The following is a 16,937-nucleotide window of genomic DNA, read 5'->3' on the forward strand; positions in this document are numbered from 1 at the left end:
TGAGGGGCGCTAGAGATGAACGTCTTCACTTTTTGCCACATGTTTATTAGATTCATGTTTTGAGGAATATTAGCCCGATGCCTTGTTATGCATAGGATTTTAACAAATTTGGTGTTCGATTTGATAAGAACTTATTTATATTCGTTCAATATATACAAGATCAATTAAATGACTAAACTTAAATAAACTTTTTAAATTAAATGAATAAGTTTGAATACATTTAAGTTTTAATTTTGTAATAATATTCGTAAATAATATTCTTGAACCATATTTATTAATAAAATTCTTATCAACCTATTAAATAAATAAAAAAATTTTAAAATAAATAAATAAGTTTGTATTATCAAACTTAATAGGTAATCAAATAAATTTAAAATGTAAAATTTTTAAACAATCAAATAAACTTGAATTGAAAGTTCGATAATATCTAAATGAATCAAATTCAAGCTAAGTTTGAACCAAACTCAAGCTTATAAAAAAGAAACGAAGTCAAGCATGAACAATCGTTTCAACGGCTTCGTTCATTTTAGACTTGGATTGACTTGACTCGATTACCTTATCAAATAAGTTTAAACATCATAAAGTTCGACTCGTTTACAATCCTAGTTATGCATAGTATTATTAGACAGGCCGATCCATGACGGAGCAGGTTGGATGGTAGGTTGGGAAATTCTCAATCCAATCTAATCCTAAGGTGGGTTATAAATTAAACGGGTCAATTACGAGTCTGTCAATAAATAAATAAAATATATATATATATATATATATATATATATTAAAAATTTTATTAATTAATTAAATTTAGATTGTGGATTAGATGGATCGGCTCACAAACTTATTAAGTTTTTTGAAATTTTTTTCCCTTTTTCTCAATATGTGGACCAACTCAAACTCTCTATGGATTAGTCTGTCTAGATTCGTTATCCGGGTGGATTAATTGATTTAGGCTCACTTTTAAATAGTAGATTGTTAAAATTTCAATCTGACTAAATTATTTGACGGAAGAGTCAAATCAATTGGGTCTGATTCGAATTAACGGTTTGTGGACGGCGTCCAAAATCGACACTAGGCTGGCATCTTGATGCTCCATGAACCATGATGTGAAGAAGCCAACGAATCAATTACACACATCCACCTCATCGCAATTGTGAGACTCGTGCTGTTTATTCGCAGGTCAGGTGCGGACCGAAAGAAAGAAATAAAGACAGCAATTTAAGACGAAAAATAACTCTCAGGAAAAGACAAAAAAAAAAGAAAAAAGAAAAAAAGAAATAGGGCATTAAAGTACATTTAGATTTATCATAAATGCTTATTTATTGAGGTTTTAAAAAATTAATATAAGAGCTCTTAATTTATATTTTTAGACTATGTTTATATATTTATATTGATACGCTTTCTCTTTTTGCAAAAGGTGGAAGTAGAAAAGTGGTCTGGGTGTGTGCTCGTGTGCACCTACATGATTATAGAGAGGAGTGATCTTTATATATGTGAGAGGAGAAAGTCACATCCCATCTTAGCAGTTGTCCCATCGGTACTTATTATCTTATCAGAAAGATATGAAATGATCATAATGAAAGTTTTATCGTTGACATACAATTGTAGGGTCATTTCGCACATGAATATTAAGGCAGCAATCATATTTAAAAGTATGAGACTGTCAAAAGAGACGATGGAAGTGATGGAGCAGAGCACCGTAAAGGTCATCCGGCAAGAACCCTAGCTGAATCTGAATGCGGACAAAGGTGCCGAGTTCGACTGAGAGCCTTCGGGTCCGTAAGAGGAGTCATTTGGTGAGAGGACTCGGATAAGGAGCCGATTTGAGTAAGGATTCAGCTTGGGACGACACTTTGGATACCAAGGTGTCAACCTAAGTTCCCGATTCGAGCAGAGTTCGATGATGAGAGGGACTCAGCTCCCGGAGAAAGGGATTGCTAGTCGAGAACTGACTCGGGCTAGCTTTGGTGTCGATAGCTATGGACCGACATAGGAATCGAGTCTGATGTCCAGCCGCTCCCTGGGTCCATACTCACAATCACCCATAACATAGGTATACTACAGGAGTAATTTTCCTTCGATAAATAACGGATAAAGAAAGTGAATTATCTAGATGGACATTACAGGCGTCTTGGTCATCAATAGAAAATTTATGTGAAATCAAATCAATCACTCTTACAATTAATCGATGAAAATTGTACCAGATGTCAATTTAAAAAAATAAAAATTATAAAATTAATCTGAGGGATATTATATTTGTGAGGCCTTCCAATGCGATTATTTAGCACATAGATTGTTGTTAAAATATCAACTAAATAATATCGACACATTTTTATTATTAAGAGCCATTTTGAACAACTCAATGTCTTTAAATTTATCAAAATTTATATTTTAATAACATTAACATTAAAAATTAATATTTAAATATGACTCCGAGTCATTTCATTTCATTTCATTTGGAGAAAGGTAAATTAGCTAAGGTAACGTTTGAAACTGACAGCTAAAAATGTGGTGCGAATTCATTTCGATAGCTCGAAATGGAAATGTCGACATGCTTGGCCACACCGTGGCGACACCTTCGGTCTCACCTTCGCCCGGCCCCGGCCGCCCTCCGAACCGGCCGGTTCGCCGTCGCCCGCACCATCCATAAATTGCCCAACCTCGCTTCTTGCCGCTCTCACGTGGGCCGCCTCCCCCGCTCCCCTTCGACGAGTCTGAATCGCCCCGTCTCTGCTGCTGCTGCCTTTGCCGCCGAGATGGGCTCCCTCTCCCCGGCCGCCTCCGAGGCCCTCCCGCCGCTCCGCTATCCTTCGGCACGTCGCGACGAGTCCGTGGTCGACGATTACCACGGTGTCCGCGTCGTCGACCCCTACCGATGGTGATTTTTCCGGAACCCATTTGGCTCGAAAACCAAATCTAAGATCGGATCTTAGATCAGCAGTGCGCTATTTTGCTGACCCTTTTTGTCTGATGTGTGTGTGGGCACAGGTTGGAGGATCCGGACGCCGAGGAGGTCAAGGAATTCGTGGAGAAGCAGGTGGCGCTGACGGACTCGGTGCTGGTGAAGTGCGAGGAGAGGGAAAAGTTGCGGCAGAAGATCACGACGTTGTTTGATCATCCCCGCTATGATACGCCGTACAAGCGCGGTGGAAACTACTTCTATAATCATAATACGGGCCTCCAGGCTCAGAGCGTTCTCTATGTCCAGGTGGTTATCTTTTGGGTTAACAACGTTGAATTTTCGTACTATATCACAACGTTTAAAATCCAAATCTATAAGAACATTTAAGTTATAGTGTCAAATTTATCTTTTTTTTTTTTTTCATTTCCATCTAGTTGCTAGCCTTTGTTCGATTGATAACGTGGTGGCTTGTGCCAACTGAAGAATTATAAATTGTTTTTTTTTAAAAAAAACCCAGAACTATTAGTCACTCATTGTGGATTCATTTGGATTTCTGTGAGTGTACTTTTGGGTAGGATTCCTCTTAATGAGTTTAGAATCCTTTGTTTTCTTTCAGAAAGATTTGGATGGAGCGGCAGAGATTCTATTGGATCCCAACAAACTTAGTGAGGATGGAACTGTGGCTCTCTCAATGGCTTCGGTTAGCAAGGATGGGAAGTATTTGGCTTACGGACTTAGTTCAAGCGGAAGTGATTGGGTTACAATCAAGGTGATGAGAGTTGATGATAAGGAAGCAGAACCTGATACCATATCATGGGTATGATTCTATTCTTCCTAGCACATTCCAAAATTCTAGTTCAAACAACGAGGAAACATTGCTTTCTTTGCATCATTTTTTTTTTGTTTTTTGCTTCCTTTAATTTCAGGTAAAGTTCTCATCAGTCAGCTGGACCCATGACGGAAAAGGTTTCTTCTATGGTCGCTATCCAGCTCCCAAGTATGACCCTGTTACCATTTTGTTGTTATGATTTAGTGAATAAGCTTCAATGGGGATTGCTATTATCCATTATAATTCGTATATATTGCTGATAATTCTTAGACAAGGGACTGAACTGGATGCGGGGACAGAGACAAATATCAATTTGAATCATGAGCTGTACTATCATTTCTTGGGCACAGATCAGTCAGAGGATATCTTATGCTGGAGAGATCCGGAGCATCCAAAGTATATTTTTAGTGGTTCTGTGACTAATGATGGCAAGGTACTGTGTTGCTTTTTTATTATCTATCATAAGTTGCTCATCTGACTTGTGAAATTTACTTGTTAAGTCACTATTGATTAACTTAGCCAAAGAGCTTATGCTAACAACCACAGTGCTTCTTGCCATGAAAACTAGTGCCAAATACGTGTAGCAACACCATGAACATAAATCGTAGCCATAGTTCAATGATGGGATACAAGCTGCAAGCTTGACGTCAACTAGTTGAACTCACAGTTTGTTTGTGGTTACCAGACTGCTGATTTATCCACATAGCATAGAAGCTCTTTTATAAATTGTCCATTTACTCCTTATGTAAAACATTATTATGACTGGATTGGCATATTCAATTTTGTTCTGTCACAGTGTTTGACTTTGAACTTTGTTTTTCTTGTTTTCTGCAGTATGTTCTTCTAGGAATTGAGGAAGGTTGTGATCCTGTGAATAAGTTATATTACTGTGACCTGGAGTCACTTTCTACTGGGCTTGGAGGTTTTAAAGGAAGTAATGAAATTCTTCCTTTTATTAAACTCATTGACAACTTTGAAGCAAGTTATGCGGCTGTGGCAAATGATGGCAGTGAATTTACCTTTTTGACAAACAAAGGAGCTCCAAGATATAAGCTAGTAAGGGTAGACCTTAAGAAGCCAGAACTCTGGACTGACATTATACCAGAACATGAAAAAGATGTGCTGGAATCAGCTGTTGCTGTGAATGGTAACCAGATAGTGGTATGCTATCTGAGTGATGTTAAGCATGTTTTGCAAATTAGGGATTTGGTAACAGGAGAAATGCTACATGCTTTACCATTAGATGTTGGTAGTGTCTCTGGGATTTCTGGTAGGCGTGAAGACAGCACAATATTTATTGGCTTCACTAGCTTCCTTACACCCGGAATTATTTACAAGTGTGATTTAGCGCCAGAAGTTCCAGAAATGAAGATATTTCGTGAAATTTCTGTTCCTGGGTTTGATCGCACTGAGTTTGAGGTTAAACAAGTAAGTCATTTCTTGTCTTTTAGTCTACATATTGTGGATCTACTAAGGAAGGATTAAGACATATTTGTTCGTGATGATTAGCCGCATAGGTCATTATCCAGTAAATAAACTACTTTGGATATATCTATGTCGGAGTGGTTTTAGTCGACCCATAAATTGGGACTCCTGGCTTGTTGTTTGTTTGCTGCCTTTTTTTTCTTTCAACAAGTTATATTCTCAAAATGGCTCAGGAACAAGGAAGCCCTTGTCCTTAATGAGCTTGAAGAACTATGCTGTGATGTTGATTGATCAAGTTGAACTTATTTTATTCCATTTTCTTAGGTTTTCTCTTCTAGCAAGGATGGGACCAAGATACCCATTTTTGTTGTGTCAAAGAAGAATACCCGACTTGATGGATCAAATCCAGTTCTACTATATGGCTATGGAGGCTTCAACATCAGCATTACACCTTCATTTAGTGTGGCTCGTCTTGTTCTTGCAAGAAACTTAGGTTGTGTCATATGCATAGCCAATATTCGCGGTGGAGGAGAATATGGAGAAGAATGGCATAAGGCAGGATCACTTTCTAAGAAACAAAATTGCTTTGATGATTTTATTTCTGCTGCTGAGTTCCTTGTTTCAAATGGTTATACAAACCCAAGACGACTATGTATTGAGGGTGGAAGCAATGGTGGGCTCCTTGTCGCAGCTTGCATGAATCAGGTAAAATCAACTTATTATCAACTTGTTCACATTAGTTTCCTATATGCCAGTACTATTTAATCTTTTTAATCTCCTTTGAAACTTTCTGCATTTGTTTAGTTTATTATCTATTAACAAAGTTCTAATGGCAGCGTCCAGATCTTTTTGGGTGTGTTCTTGCTCATGTTGGTGTTATGGACATGCTTCGATTCCATAAGTTCACTATTGGTCAATCCAATTCTCTATAAACTTTTGGTAACATTTTGGTCCTTAGTTTTCTCTACTGACATTTTTATTTTATTGATATTCAGGGCATGCCTGGACTTCTGATTATGGTTGTTCAGACAACGAGGAGGAATTCAATTGGCTAATTAAGTATGGAAAACCTCTTTTTCCTCTCAGTATAATTGACAATTATCTAAGCAAATTAGGTTGACTAGGCAAAAATACGAGTTAAATGCTGTGTCTTGTTTAAATCTTAGTCATTTCAACTATTCTAGCTAGGACTTCAAAAACACGAGACATTTGGCACTAGTCCTTACTTGTGATGTTAAATTAGTTACTGCTAGCAGAGTACCTGGTCCATGTTGCTAGAGTATGTGTCTGTGTGTCAACCAATATTAATCCTCTTGTTCTGCTGCTCCTGTTGCTGCTGCTCGCATTGGCAGACTATTTCTTTAAATATTACCTTAGTGCACTAAGACTAAATGGTAATACACAATTTGGTTCTTGATTTTGTTTTGAAGTACATGCCTTGGGTATGCATGTACACATATCTTGAACTTTTATTCACTGCTGTGTTTCTTTGTTTGAGATGTTTCATTTTCTATATTTGAATACATTCAAATGCTTGTTGTCAGATACTCACCACTTCATAATGTAACAAGACCATGGGAAAAAAGCTCTGGTATGCCTTGTCAGTATCCATCAACCATGCTTTTGACAGCTGATCATGATGATCGTGTTGTGCCTTTGCACTCATTGAAACTACTAGCAGTGAGTTCCTCTTTTTAGCCAAATCCATGTTTGAATTCTAAAGCCTTTTGCTTATGATTTTAATATTTTGTTATATTCAATGTCCTTAATGTTCTCGCTTTAATGTCCTGCTCTATTCACATATACAAGAGAGCAATGAATAATAAAAGTATTAATTATCCTAATTTTAACTTATTCTAAAGTCTAAACATGATTCATCTTTTAGTTTATAATGGTATTTTTAGTAACTAAAAGGAACATGGCCTTGTATTGTTATATTCTTACATATATACTCTTGTATAGACATCTGCAAATAAATTTTCACTGTCCAGTTGTCTTGGATTCTTATTGTGTCAACCATAATTATATTTCAATTAAAAAAATTTGTCCTAGAGGAAACTCGGTGGAACTTGTGCATGTTACATGTTCCTAGATGTAATAACTTGCTAATAAATAGAACATGAGACTTCATTATCTGGTTAAGGAAGAGTTAGTTAAATACTTTTGCATTGGTTACTTATAAGGCACATTGATTTAGCTTTAAGATACAAAAATGCTTACAATAATGTTGTTTTTTATGTGATAATTATTGTACACATGGCTTGCTTTGCTCGTCTCCTTTAAATTCTGAAGTTAGAGACTACAAAACATATTTGACCCCTCAATCACACATGTTGATATGCCACCCATGTGAAGCAGTTTCGATTTTATCTTAACCAAAGAAAACAATGTTAGAGAAATTACCTTCCATTATGGGCTGTCACTCTTTTGGACATGGTTTTGATAGCTTGTCTGATCAGCGAGGTCGATCAATAGGCAAGATGAGTAGTCTCCAATCAAGTTTTTGAAAACTATTTGAAATATTTGAGTTGGATGGATTGGTATCCTCCAGTTCCTGGGGATGAGAGATTTGTTTGACTGACTTAAATCATATTTGCATAAGTTTATTGTTAGTTCCATTTGATTTAAATATATTTATTCTAGTAAACCATGTAACAATAAGATGAGCATTTGATTGTCTATGGTTCTTCAAGACGAGCATTTTATATTCAATAATTCTTTAAGATTTTCTTAATTATTATTATTATTATTAATTTTTACGTAAACAGACGTTGCAATACGTCTTGTATACAAGTGTTGAGAGCAGTCCACAGACCAACCCAATAATTGGTCGCATTGAATGCAAGGCAGGGCACGGAGCTGGTCGGCCTACCCAGAAAATGGTTTGTTCTTCTACTCAACCGCAACATTTGTTCAACCTATTATGTTCTAATGTGTCCTGTGCAATCGTGATAGATCGACGAAGCCGCGGATCGTTATAGCTTTATGGCAAAGGTGTTAGGCATCTCATGGATTGAGTAAGATTATGGATGAGAATTGATGATGAAATTGGGGTTATTTTTCAAATATTGGAGCTGGTTCGCCAACACATTGGCAATATCGAACTTGTTTCTTTCCTTCTCATATCTTAATTATGCAATCGACTGTTGTGGAAGTTAATTCCTTTTATCTACTATCTCTAATCTACATTATCAACTCAACTAATCTCTTCTGAGTTCGGTTGAAATTATCTTCTTGTTATGGCGATTCCACAAGAACTGTATCAGATTCATTCCAACGAATAAGATTAATGGTTACCTCTAGCACGAACTGTTTTTAGTAGATTTAGTTAAAGTTTCAAATTCCATTTTGCGTTTTGATAAACTCAACTGCTTAGTTCTTCAATGTGAGTTTTGTGGCTTTAGTTGTGCGTTACATTGTTTTTTCTCTGTTGCCAAACAATCAGCCAAAACTATTGAGCGCAAGATAAATGTTCGTCAAAGTTAGGGGTGTAAATGAGCTAAGCTATTCGCGAGCTATTTGAGTCTTGGTTCGAAAAAAAGTTTGTTTGAGTTCGTTCGATTAAGTTAACGAGTCGAGCTCGAGTCTGATTTTGAATTCGAAAATATTATTGAGTCGAAATCGAGCTTAACAGTATTTGGTTCGTGAGTTTGCGAACATATTTGTTTAAAGGCTTACGAACGTGTTTGTTAAATGACTTGTGAACGTGTGTATATATATTATATATATTACATAAATTATAAATATCATATATTAATGAGTCAAGTTTGAACTAAGCTCGTTTAACTTTTAAACAAACTATTTTTGAATCGAATTTGAACTAAATTTGTTTTACTTTAAAACGAGTCATTTTTAAATCGAGTTCGAGCTATTTGTGAACTATTTAATTTTATTACGAGTCAAACTCGAGTTTAAGAATTAAAATTCGAATCGAATTCGAACTTAGGAAAAATGAATCGAGTTCGAGCTTTTTACTGTTTGGTTTGGATCAAACACTATTTAATTTTATTACGAGTAACTTAAGAATTAAAGTTTAAATCGAACTTGAGAAAATAAATCGAGCTTGAGTTCGAACTTCTTATTATTCTGCTCGGTTCGATTTTATTACACTCCCAGTCAAAGCAAAAATAAAAATAAAAATGGAATCTTTTTTGTTGTTGAAATCGTCAAAAGATAATTACATATGAAATATTATTATTATATTAAAATATTTTTCACTAATTATTAAAATTTATTAAAATAACTTAATTAAATTTATTTTTGTAAGATAAGATATATAGGATGAGACGTCATGTTGATTTTTCTTAATAAATTTTACTTTGTTTCAATTCCACAACCCTCCGGTTCGGCCCAAGCGACGGCCCAACCAATTCTTCCGACGAACCGGAATCAGGTCGAGTCAGTCACCAACCCCCATCTTGTTTTAGTCGTATCGTTTCGTGGAGGGAGGAGAGAGGGCGTGCCGTCAATTTTTGCCTCTCTGTGGCCTTTTCTTCCCGTCGACGCTTCCCGTTGAGTCTCGCTTGACTACCGAGGCAGCGTGTGAGGCGAGGAAAGGAAGCGGAACGATTGAGGCAAGCGTGTACCCCGATCGCGTCGCATCCCGTCTGATCCATCAGCACCGCGGCTCTTCCTGGTGCGGATCTTGCTTTCTCCTGCTTGTGTTCCTAGTTCCTGGACCCTCGACCGGCGATCGATTTCCCTACGCCTCCCCAGTTTGTTCCTTTTCGAGTCGTTTGCGTATGCGATCGTCCTGTTTGCTTTGCTGCGGTCGGTTGTTCTTAAGCTTTGATTTTGTTTTGGATGCCTTCGTATGGTAACTGAAACTGTTTTTGTTTGGGTGGTCTGGTTAGTCGATTCGCTTGCTTGCAGTTTAGGGTTATGTGGTTAGCCAGTAGGGCACCAGGAGTTAGAAAAAGTCAACTCTTCTTAAGCCTTTTGGTTATTAGATCTGTATGATTAGTATGACTGATGGATCAAATTCGTATCTTCCTCTCACCTTCTACAGCATGCTTGATACGCCAACTCAGATGGACAGGTACAGGGTTCGCCTTGTACCGTTTCAAGCTTCAGCTAATAATTGGCATTCACTTGGGGTGGTGTCAAAAGATTGCTTAATTTATAGAAAAGATTGATTCTATATTACTGTTATTGCCATAACCATAATGAGGACGTTGTTGCAGGTTTTATGTGGTGCTGAGGAGTGAGGATAAGTGTCTTGAATTACTCATAGCAAAAAAATTCATTTAGAATGATCCTTGTTCTTATGCAAGATTGATCATGAATCTTATGCTTTAGCTGTGTTGTTGTTGTTGAGTGATATACTGTTTCATTAAGTAGCTTTAAGCCTAAGCAGAATAGCTTAATATGCTTCTTTTGAATGTAAAGTACTAGTTGAGCAGTGAGCTGATCCACATTTTTATATAAATATTTTTTTCATTTTTCATTTTTCTTTAATTCTGTTTGCAGAGCATCTGTTGTTTTGAGGAGTGCTAAGCTTTTCACAAAAGAATATTTCTTATGACCCAGTCTGGAAAGAAGTTGTTTTGTGTTAATCAAGTGTGATATCATTGGCAGCTTGTGCATTTAACTATTTTTCATGGTTTACTATTATTGGAAATTCCTTTCATAATATGGGTCAGTAGACAGAGTTATATCTACAAGTTTTAGAATGATCTGACAAGCTTTGAATATCTCAAAATTCTGATGGATGCTAGAAAAGTTGATGGCTCTGCTAATCAAAGGTCTGCACAATTTCTACCAAGTTCGAGTAATGCGAATGTTAGACCACCAGAGGCTAGTGCATCAAGTGGTGTACTGCCTGTTCTGAATTACTCAATCCAGACAGGTGAAGAATTTGCTCTTGAATTTATGCGAGATCGTGCAATTTTCAAGAAGCCCACTGTTCAAAGTGCATCTGGGAATCGAGTTGAAAGTGTAGCAGATGTCACAATGAATGTGAATAGTGATAATCAGCAGATGAAGGGAATGGAGAAGAAAAACTTATCTGAAACCGATAATAAAGGTCATTATGCATCAACAAGGTCCATACCACAAGTATCATCTGGTCATGGAAGTGGTCAAACAGTTGCTCCTGGGTTTACCTCATCAGAATCTTCTGATTTCTTGACAAAAGGGATGAAGTATCTGTGCAGTTTTGGTGGTAAGATTTTACCTCGTCCCAGTGATGGTAGACTGAGATATGTTGGAGGGGACACCCGTATTATAAGCATAAAAAGGGATATTTCATGGAATGAACTCATGCAAAAGACAATGGCAATATATAATAGACCTCATACTATCAAGTACCAACTACCTGGAGAAGAACTGGATGCCTTGATATCAGTATCTTGTGATGAAGATTTGCAGAATATGGTGGAGGAATACACCTTTCTTGAAGGTGGTGAAGGATCACAAAAACTCAGGATATTTCTATTTACATCAGATGATACAGATGACGTGCACTTCAGTTCAGGTAGCAGAGAGGGAGATTCTGAGGTTCAGTTCATTGCTGCAGTCAATGGGATGGATTTTGGATCACGAAATTCTTCATATCAGCCTGGCATGGCAAGCACATCAGCAAGTGACTTGGACCAGCTGTTGAATCTTCATGTTGAGGCTGAAAGAGCTAATGCTGACACAAGCAGAACTCAGTCAATTGGGTTTGATACTGCTCATGCAGTTTCTTCTAGAAATTTTATTCCAACTGGGGAGGCAAACTCATCTAGTGATTACAATAGACATTCACAGAACTTTGAGGACCATATATTCCACTATGTTGAAGGTGAACAATATGCTTACCACATCAACCCTTTTGATCAATATGAAAATGCAAATAGCACTATTCCTTCATCTGTTCCATCTGATTATGGATCCAACTATACTGCCAGTGTTTCTTTTCAGCCAGGTCAATCTTTTTATCAAGGTACAATGCAAAGCCCATATAGTGCTATGAGTTCATTTGATGCAGATCCCTTACTAAAGAATGAGAAACCTGCATCCAATGGTTTCCCTCAAAGAAAAGTAGAAAATGAGCATTTCAATCCCCACAGCACAGAACCTACTGTAAACTCTCAGCAACTTGATGCTCCATTGCAGTCAGATGTTCCTAAGATTGTTTCTGCAGCTGAAATTTTGATATCAGTGCAACCTGCACAAAACCAGGCGAAATCAGTGGAAACTGTTCCAGTCTTGTCATCTGCCACTACTGTGAATGCTGGACAGGGTGCCAAGATGAATGAAGATGAACTGTGTTCTAGTGGAGCTTTAACATCTGGTTTCTCTGACTATGAGGTTGATGCAGCTGATGTAAGTTGCACAGATCCACCTTCTCGTCCTTTTCGAGTATATCAATCTGAGAGGCTTCCTAGAGAGCAGAAGAAGTTTCTAAATCGATTATCTAAATCTGATGACAATATTAATTCCCATTTTATGATAAATCAGGCAAGCTCTATCACTACTCAAGAATCTATCGCTGAATCTGCTGACCCTCTTGAGGGGGAATTGAGCTCACAGGCAGAGAATTCTATGTCATCTGGAAAGCCACAGCACCCTAGCAATGCTGATTTTGAGAAGCATAAGAAAGGGGGAAATACAAGCAATCAAGACAATATATTTGAACCAGTTACGATTCAAAAAGAGCCAGAAACAGTAAATTATTCATCACAACCTATGAATTCTTTGATTACTAATAATTGGCATGACCAAAATGAAGCTGTAGCAAGTACAGTTCTGGTAGCACCCAATCAAGCCAATGCCATCAGTGATCTAAAGGGTTCTAAACAAGTGACAAAGATGCAAAAATCCCAATCCCAACATGCACCTTCAAAGTCTGAATATGAGAAACCTAATGTTGTTGAAGATACGATTGTGCAGGAGTCCAAATTGAGCAGACACATGGAGAAAGCAATAGATGGTGAAGCTGAGATGGCTAAAATCAATATTCAAGATCCAGATATTGATGGACATTACAGTAGGGCACAGGAGGATCCTTTTGTCCTACCTGATATTCAACAGGAAGAAATATCCAACGATTCATATAATAGTAATCTTGTTGATCATAAACCAGCTTTTAGTTGGGTGGAGAGTGCTGGTGGAACTGTGTTTCAGAAGGATATGTCTGTTCCCACTGCAGATCGCAGTGACATTCTAATTGACATAAATGATCGGTTCCCTCCTAATCTGCTCAATGATATCTTCAATAAGGCCAGAATTGCTGGTGACCTGTCAAGTATAACCAACCTTCGTAAAGATGATACTGGATTTAGTGTGAACATGCAAAATCATGAGCCTAAAAATTGGTCTTTCTTCAGAAATCTGGCCCAAGATGAGTTTAAACACAAGGACTTTTCTCTTATTGATCAAGACCACGTTGGTTATTCATCTTTGCTTCCTGACGTGGAAGGAGGGATCTCTATACCATACCAGTTGACACCTCTGGGGAATGAGAAAGTTGATTTTGGTGACAGTGATTTCCCTGAGGAAATGGAAGAAACATCTGTTGCAAAATCAAATATTTTGCAGCCAGGTTATATTCCATCACGAATCCCTCATCACCTTGGAAAGGAAAAGGAACAACTACAAGCTTCGCATGCAGAAAATGAGGTATGTTGTTCTCTGCACCATTGTAGACCTGCTTTCTACTATTTTGTAATTGTTACCATGGTAAGACTTTCTTTTTGAACCAGGAATCCAAATTTGAAGGCGGTGAGGTTGTTGAGCCTGTTGTTGATACTTTTATGCAGAATATGGATCTTAGCAATGTACAGGTAAGACATATGATACATGGTAATCAGGAGCTATAATTTATCAAATTCTGGTAAATGTCTAGGTAGGAAATATTTTTTCTGATGTGCATTAGTTATAAAGAGTAGGGAATGGTCTTTTCAACCATGTTTATTGTCTACTGTAGCATGTGAAGCCAAAACCTTGACTGAACACCTTGTAAATTTTAAGGCAAAAGTGTTCCTATATTGTGGGCTGCATTCTTCACATTCAGTTTCTATATGTTTTAATATCTGTGGAAAGACCTTAAACACTTGAAAATAACTTCTTTTCACTAACCATCAGGTATATCTAAGCCAGATGGTTCAGATGGTTCTCTTTTCCCTGTTTCATGTTTCACATGTAGTCAGACTTGAACCTGTATTTGTTTTTGATAATTTGTTCAGTCCTGATTTTTATATACGCTTCCAATTCCAAATGTCATGCATTCACAGATTATAATGAACGAAGATCTTGAAGAACTGCGTGAGTTGGGTTCTGGCACTTATGGTACTGTATATCATGGAAAATGGAGGGGCACTGATGTGGCTATTAAACGAATAAAAAAGAGCTGCTTTGCTGGTAGATCATCTGAGCAGGAGAGACTAGTAAGTATCATCTATCTTTTGTTTTATGCAGTTGTTTCTTGAATTACATAATTCATGATTGGAAGAGTGATCCGACCAGTTTTAAGAGTTTTTATCTACTCGACACCTAGTTAGTGGTAAATCAAGAGAAATCTTTGGTAATAGTAACATTTAACTGCTTTTAGACCATAGAGTTTTGGCGGGAAGCTGAGATCCTTTCCCAGCTCCATCATCCAAATGTGGTGGCTTTTTATGGAGTTGTTAAAGATGGACCAGGTGGTACCTTAGCAACTGTGACAGAATTTATGGTGAATGGTTCTTTACGACACGTTTTACTACGCAAGGACAAGTAAATCTTTGCTCTTCCATTCTTTGTGAATCCTTCATCGTCCATGTTTGAATTCATTTTTTATTATTCTGTATAGTGAAATTTTAATTGCATATATTAACAGATATCTTGATCGCCGTAAGAGGCTTATCATTGCAATGGATGCTGCTTTTGGAATGGAGTATTTGCATTCTAAGAATATTGTGCACTTTGATCTGAAATGTGATAATTTACTTGTAAACCTTAAAGATCAGTCACGCCCGATTTGCAAGGTATTGTTTTCATAGCTTAATTGTAATTACCATCTAACACCTAGGTTAAGTTTACTTTTTCCCCCTTCTATTTTCATTACGGAACAAATTTTGAATCTTGGTTGGGAATGAAATGATCTTTGTTGTTTTTCCTACTAGACTAGTTAACTCAATGTGGATGTTTCTAGGTTGGTGATTTTGGGTTGTCAAAAATAAAACGAAATACTCTTGTTTCTGGTGGGGTTAGAGGGACACTACCATGGATGGCACCAGAATTATTGAATGGAGGCAGCAACAAAGTGTCAGAAAAGGTACCAATGATTTTTTTAAAAGAAATTCTTACTATATTTCAGTGATTTCATTTCCAGCTTCATTTAAAACTGGACCATCTTTCATCTGCTTTTCTTTTTTTCCCAAGAAAGTGCAAAGCCTTTGGTTTTCTGTACATCAACAAGTCCTCAGTCACGTTTTGAGTTTTCGTGTTCTTAGTGCTGCTTTCCTTTGATACGCATATCTAGTCTCCAACATTTTTTGACTACTGGTGATTCTGCAGGTGGATGTGTTTTCATTTGGCATTGTTATGTGGGAAATTCTCACAGGAGAAGAGCCTTATGCCAACATGCATTATGGTGCAATTATAGGTATGCTTTACTTTAAAAAGTATATCGAATAAATGAACCAAGATGTGTTTGATAGGCATATATTGTAAGTTAAGCATAACTGGCTATCAAGATTTTTTGAAGATCTTGTCCAACTCATTGGCAACATGGACCAATTGAATTATGCAAAGCAAGTATTTTAAGCTACATTGATTATATGGAAATTCTATCTTTAGCACCTCCTTAAAGTGACTTTTAAAATTACTTTTATTGCTTGGGAAAGGGAACGATTATAATCCAACTGTTAATAACCTGTAAAATGTACTTCCTGAAAAATTTTAAGAATTGCATTAGGAGGGGCCATAGAGAAACACAACCCAAGGAGGTCTCAACCCTACCAACACAGCCAAGTAACTAACCTCCCTTGATTACCTCTTCATCAGTGCTACTACTGGCCTTATCTTCTCCCATTTCTGCACTACTTTTGTCTCCCATAATCTTTTTTTCTAGGGAGGACTAAGACTTTTAATCTAAATACCCTCTACTTTGTTCATCCAATCTTAATCAGAATAACTAGGTACATCTGTATGCTTCTCAGTTTGAGGCAGAAAGTAGGTCGTACTGTTTATGGAATTCAAGGCTGAAAGACATTCTTCTCCCAATTCTTCATTTATTATGCTATTGGCACATGGTAATCTACTCGATGAAACATTTGCTGTTCTAGTGGGTCGGTAATAACCCTGAAATTTTCTTGTTCCATGGAGAGTTTTTTTTTATTTACTTTGAATGCTTCCCCCACATTGGATGGCAAAAACTAGTATTCTCCCCTCCCATTCTCAGCATAATCATACATTCAGAAACCTGTCTCACAAATATCAAGTAAGCATAAATGATTTCATGCTTATCTATATGTTTTCATGCATATTTGTAAAATTTTTGCAGGAGGTATTGTGAATAATACATTGAGGCCTCCAGTGCCAGCCACTTGTGATCCGGAGTGGAGAAAGCTTATGGAGCAGTGCTGGTCTCCTGATCCTGCTCAAAGGCCATCCTTCACCCAGGTAACTAGTCGCTTGCGAGCAATGTCAGCAACCACTCAACCCAAATTAGTGAAATGATAATACTATCTGTATCCTATGCTCCTATGATTATTCATTTGGGATAAATTTATCGTATGTGTTTTATGCACTCTGAAGAGGTTTCATGTGCATTGTTTGTAAATATTCAAATATTATATGTTGCTTCACTTGAGATCAAGC

General features: G+C 37.2%; 2 protein-coding genes across 4 annotated transcripts; both read left to right on the top strand.

Annotated features, from left to right (window-relative positions):
• The first annotated feature begins 2,577 nt into the window (after positions 1-2,577).
• On the top strand, positions 2,578-8,452 carry LOC141827600 (uncharacterized). Its single transcript, XM_074714890.1, has 12 exons — positions 2,578-2,872; positions 2,983-3,202; positions 3,513-3,713; positions 3,823-3,893; positions 3,996-4,158; positions 4,560-5,153; positions 5,475-5,855; positions 5,987-6,062; positions 6,146-6,209; positions 6,695-6,830; positions 7,919-8,032; positions 8,106-8,452. The coding sequence occupies exons 1-12, from the start codon at positions 2,751-2,753 to the stop codon at positions 8,169-8,171; spliced, it is 2,208 nt and encodes a 735-aa protein (XP_074570991.1). The 5' UTR covers positions 2,578-2,750; the 3' UTR covers positions 8,172-8,452.
• A 1,207-nt stretch (positions 8,453-9,659) lies between these two features.
• Positions 9,660-16,935, top strand: LOC141828000 (RAF-like serine/threonine-protein kinase 20). 3 transcript variants are annotated; one of them, XM_074715349.1, is made up of 9 exons: positions 9,660-9,920; positions 10,620-13,754; positions 13,838-13,918; positions 14,369-14,521; positions 14,686-14,849; positions 14,953-15,100; positions 15,268-15,390; positions 15,633-15,720; positions 16,621-16,935. In XM_074715349.1, the coding sequence occupies exons 2-9, from the start codon at positions 10,857-10,859 to the stop codon at positions 16,794-16,796; spliced, it is 3,831 nt and encodes a 1,276-aa protein (XP_074571450.1). In that variant the 5' UTR covers positions 9,660-9,920; positions 10,620-10,856; the 3' UTR covers positions 16,797-16,935. The 3 variants fall into 3 exon arrangements, with proteins under 3 accessions (XP_074571450.1, XP_074571449.1, XP_074571451.1); XM_074715348.1 differs by having other exon boundaries at positions 9,660-9,890; XM_074715350.1 differs by having other exon boundaries at positions 9,660-9,786.
• Positions 16,936-16,937: the final 2 nt, after the last annotated feature.

The sequence above is a fragment of the Curcuma longa genome, chromosome 4 (genome assembly GCF_044706935.1).
Source record: "Curcuma longa cultivar G26 ecotype Majalengka, Jawa Barat chromosome 4, ITB_CL_G26_1.1, whole genome shotgun sequence".
Lineage (NCBI taxonomy): Eukaryota > Viridiplantae > Streptophyta > Magnoliopsida > Zingiberales > Zingiberaceae > Curcuma > Curcuma longa.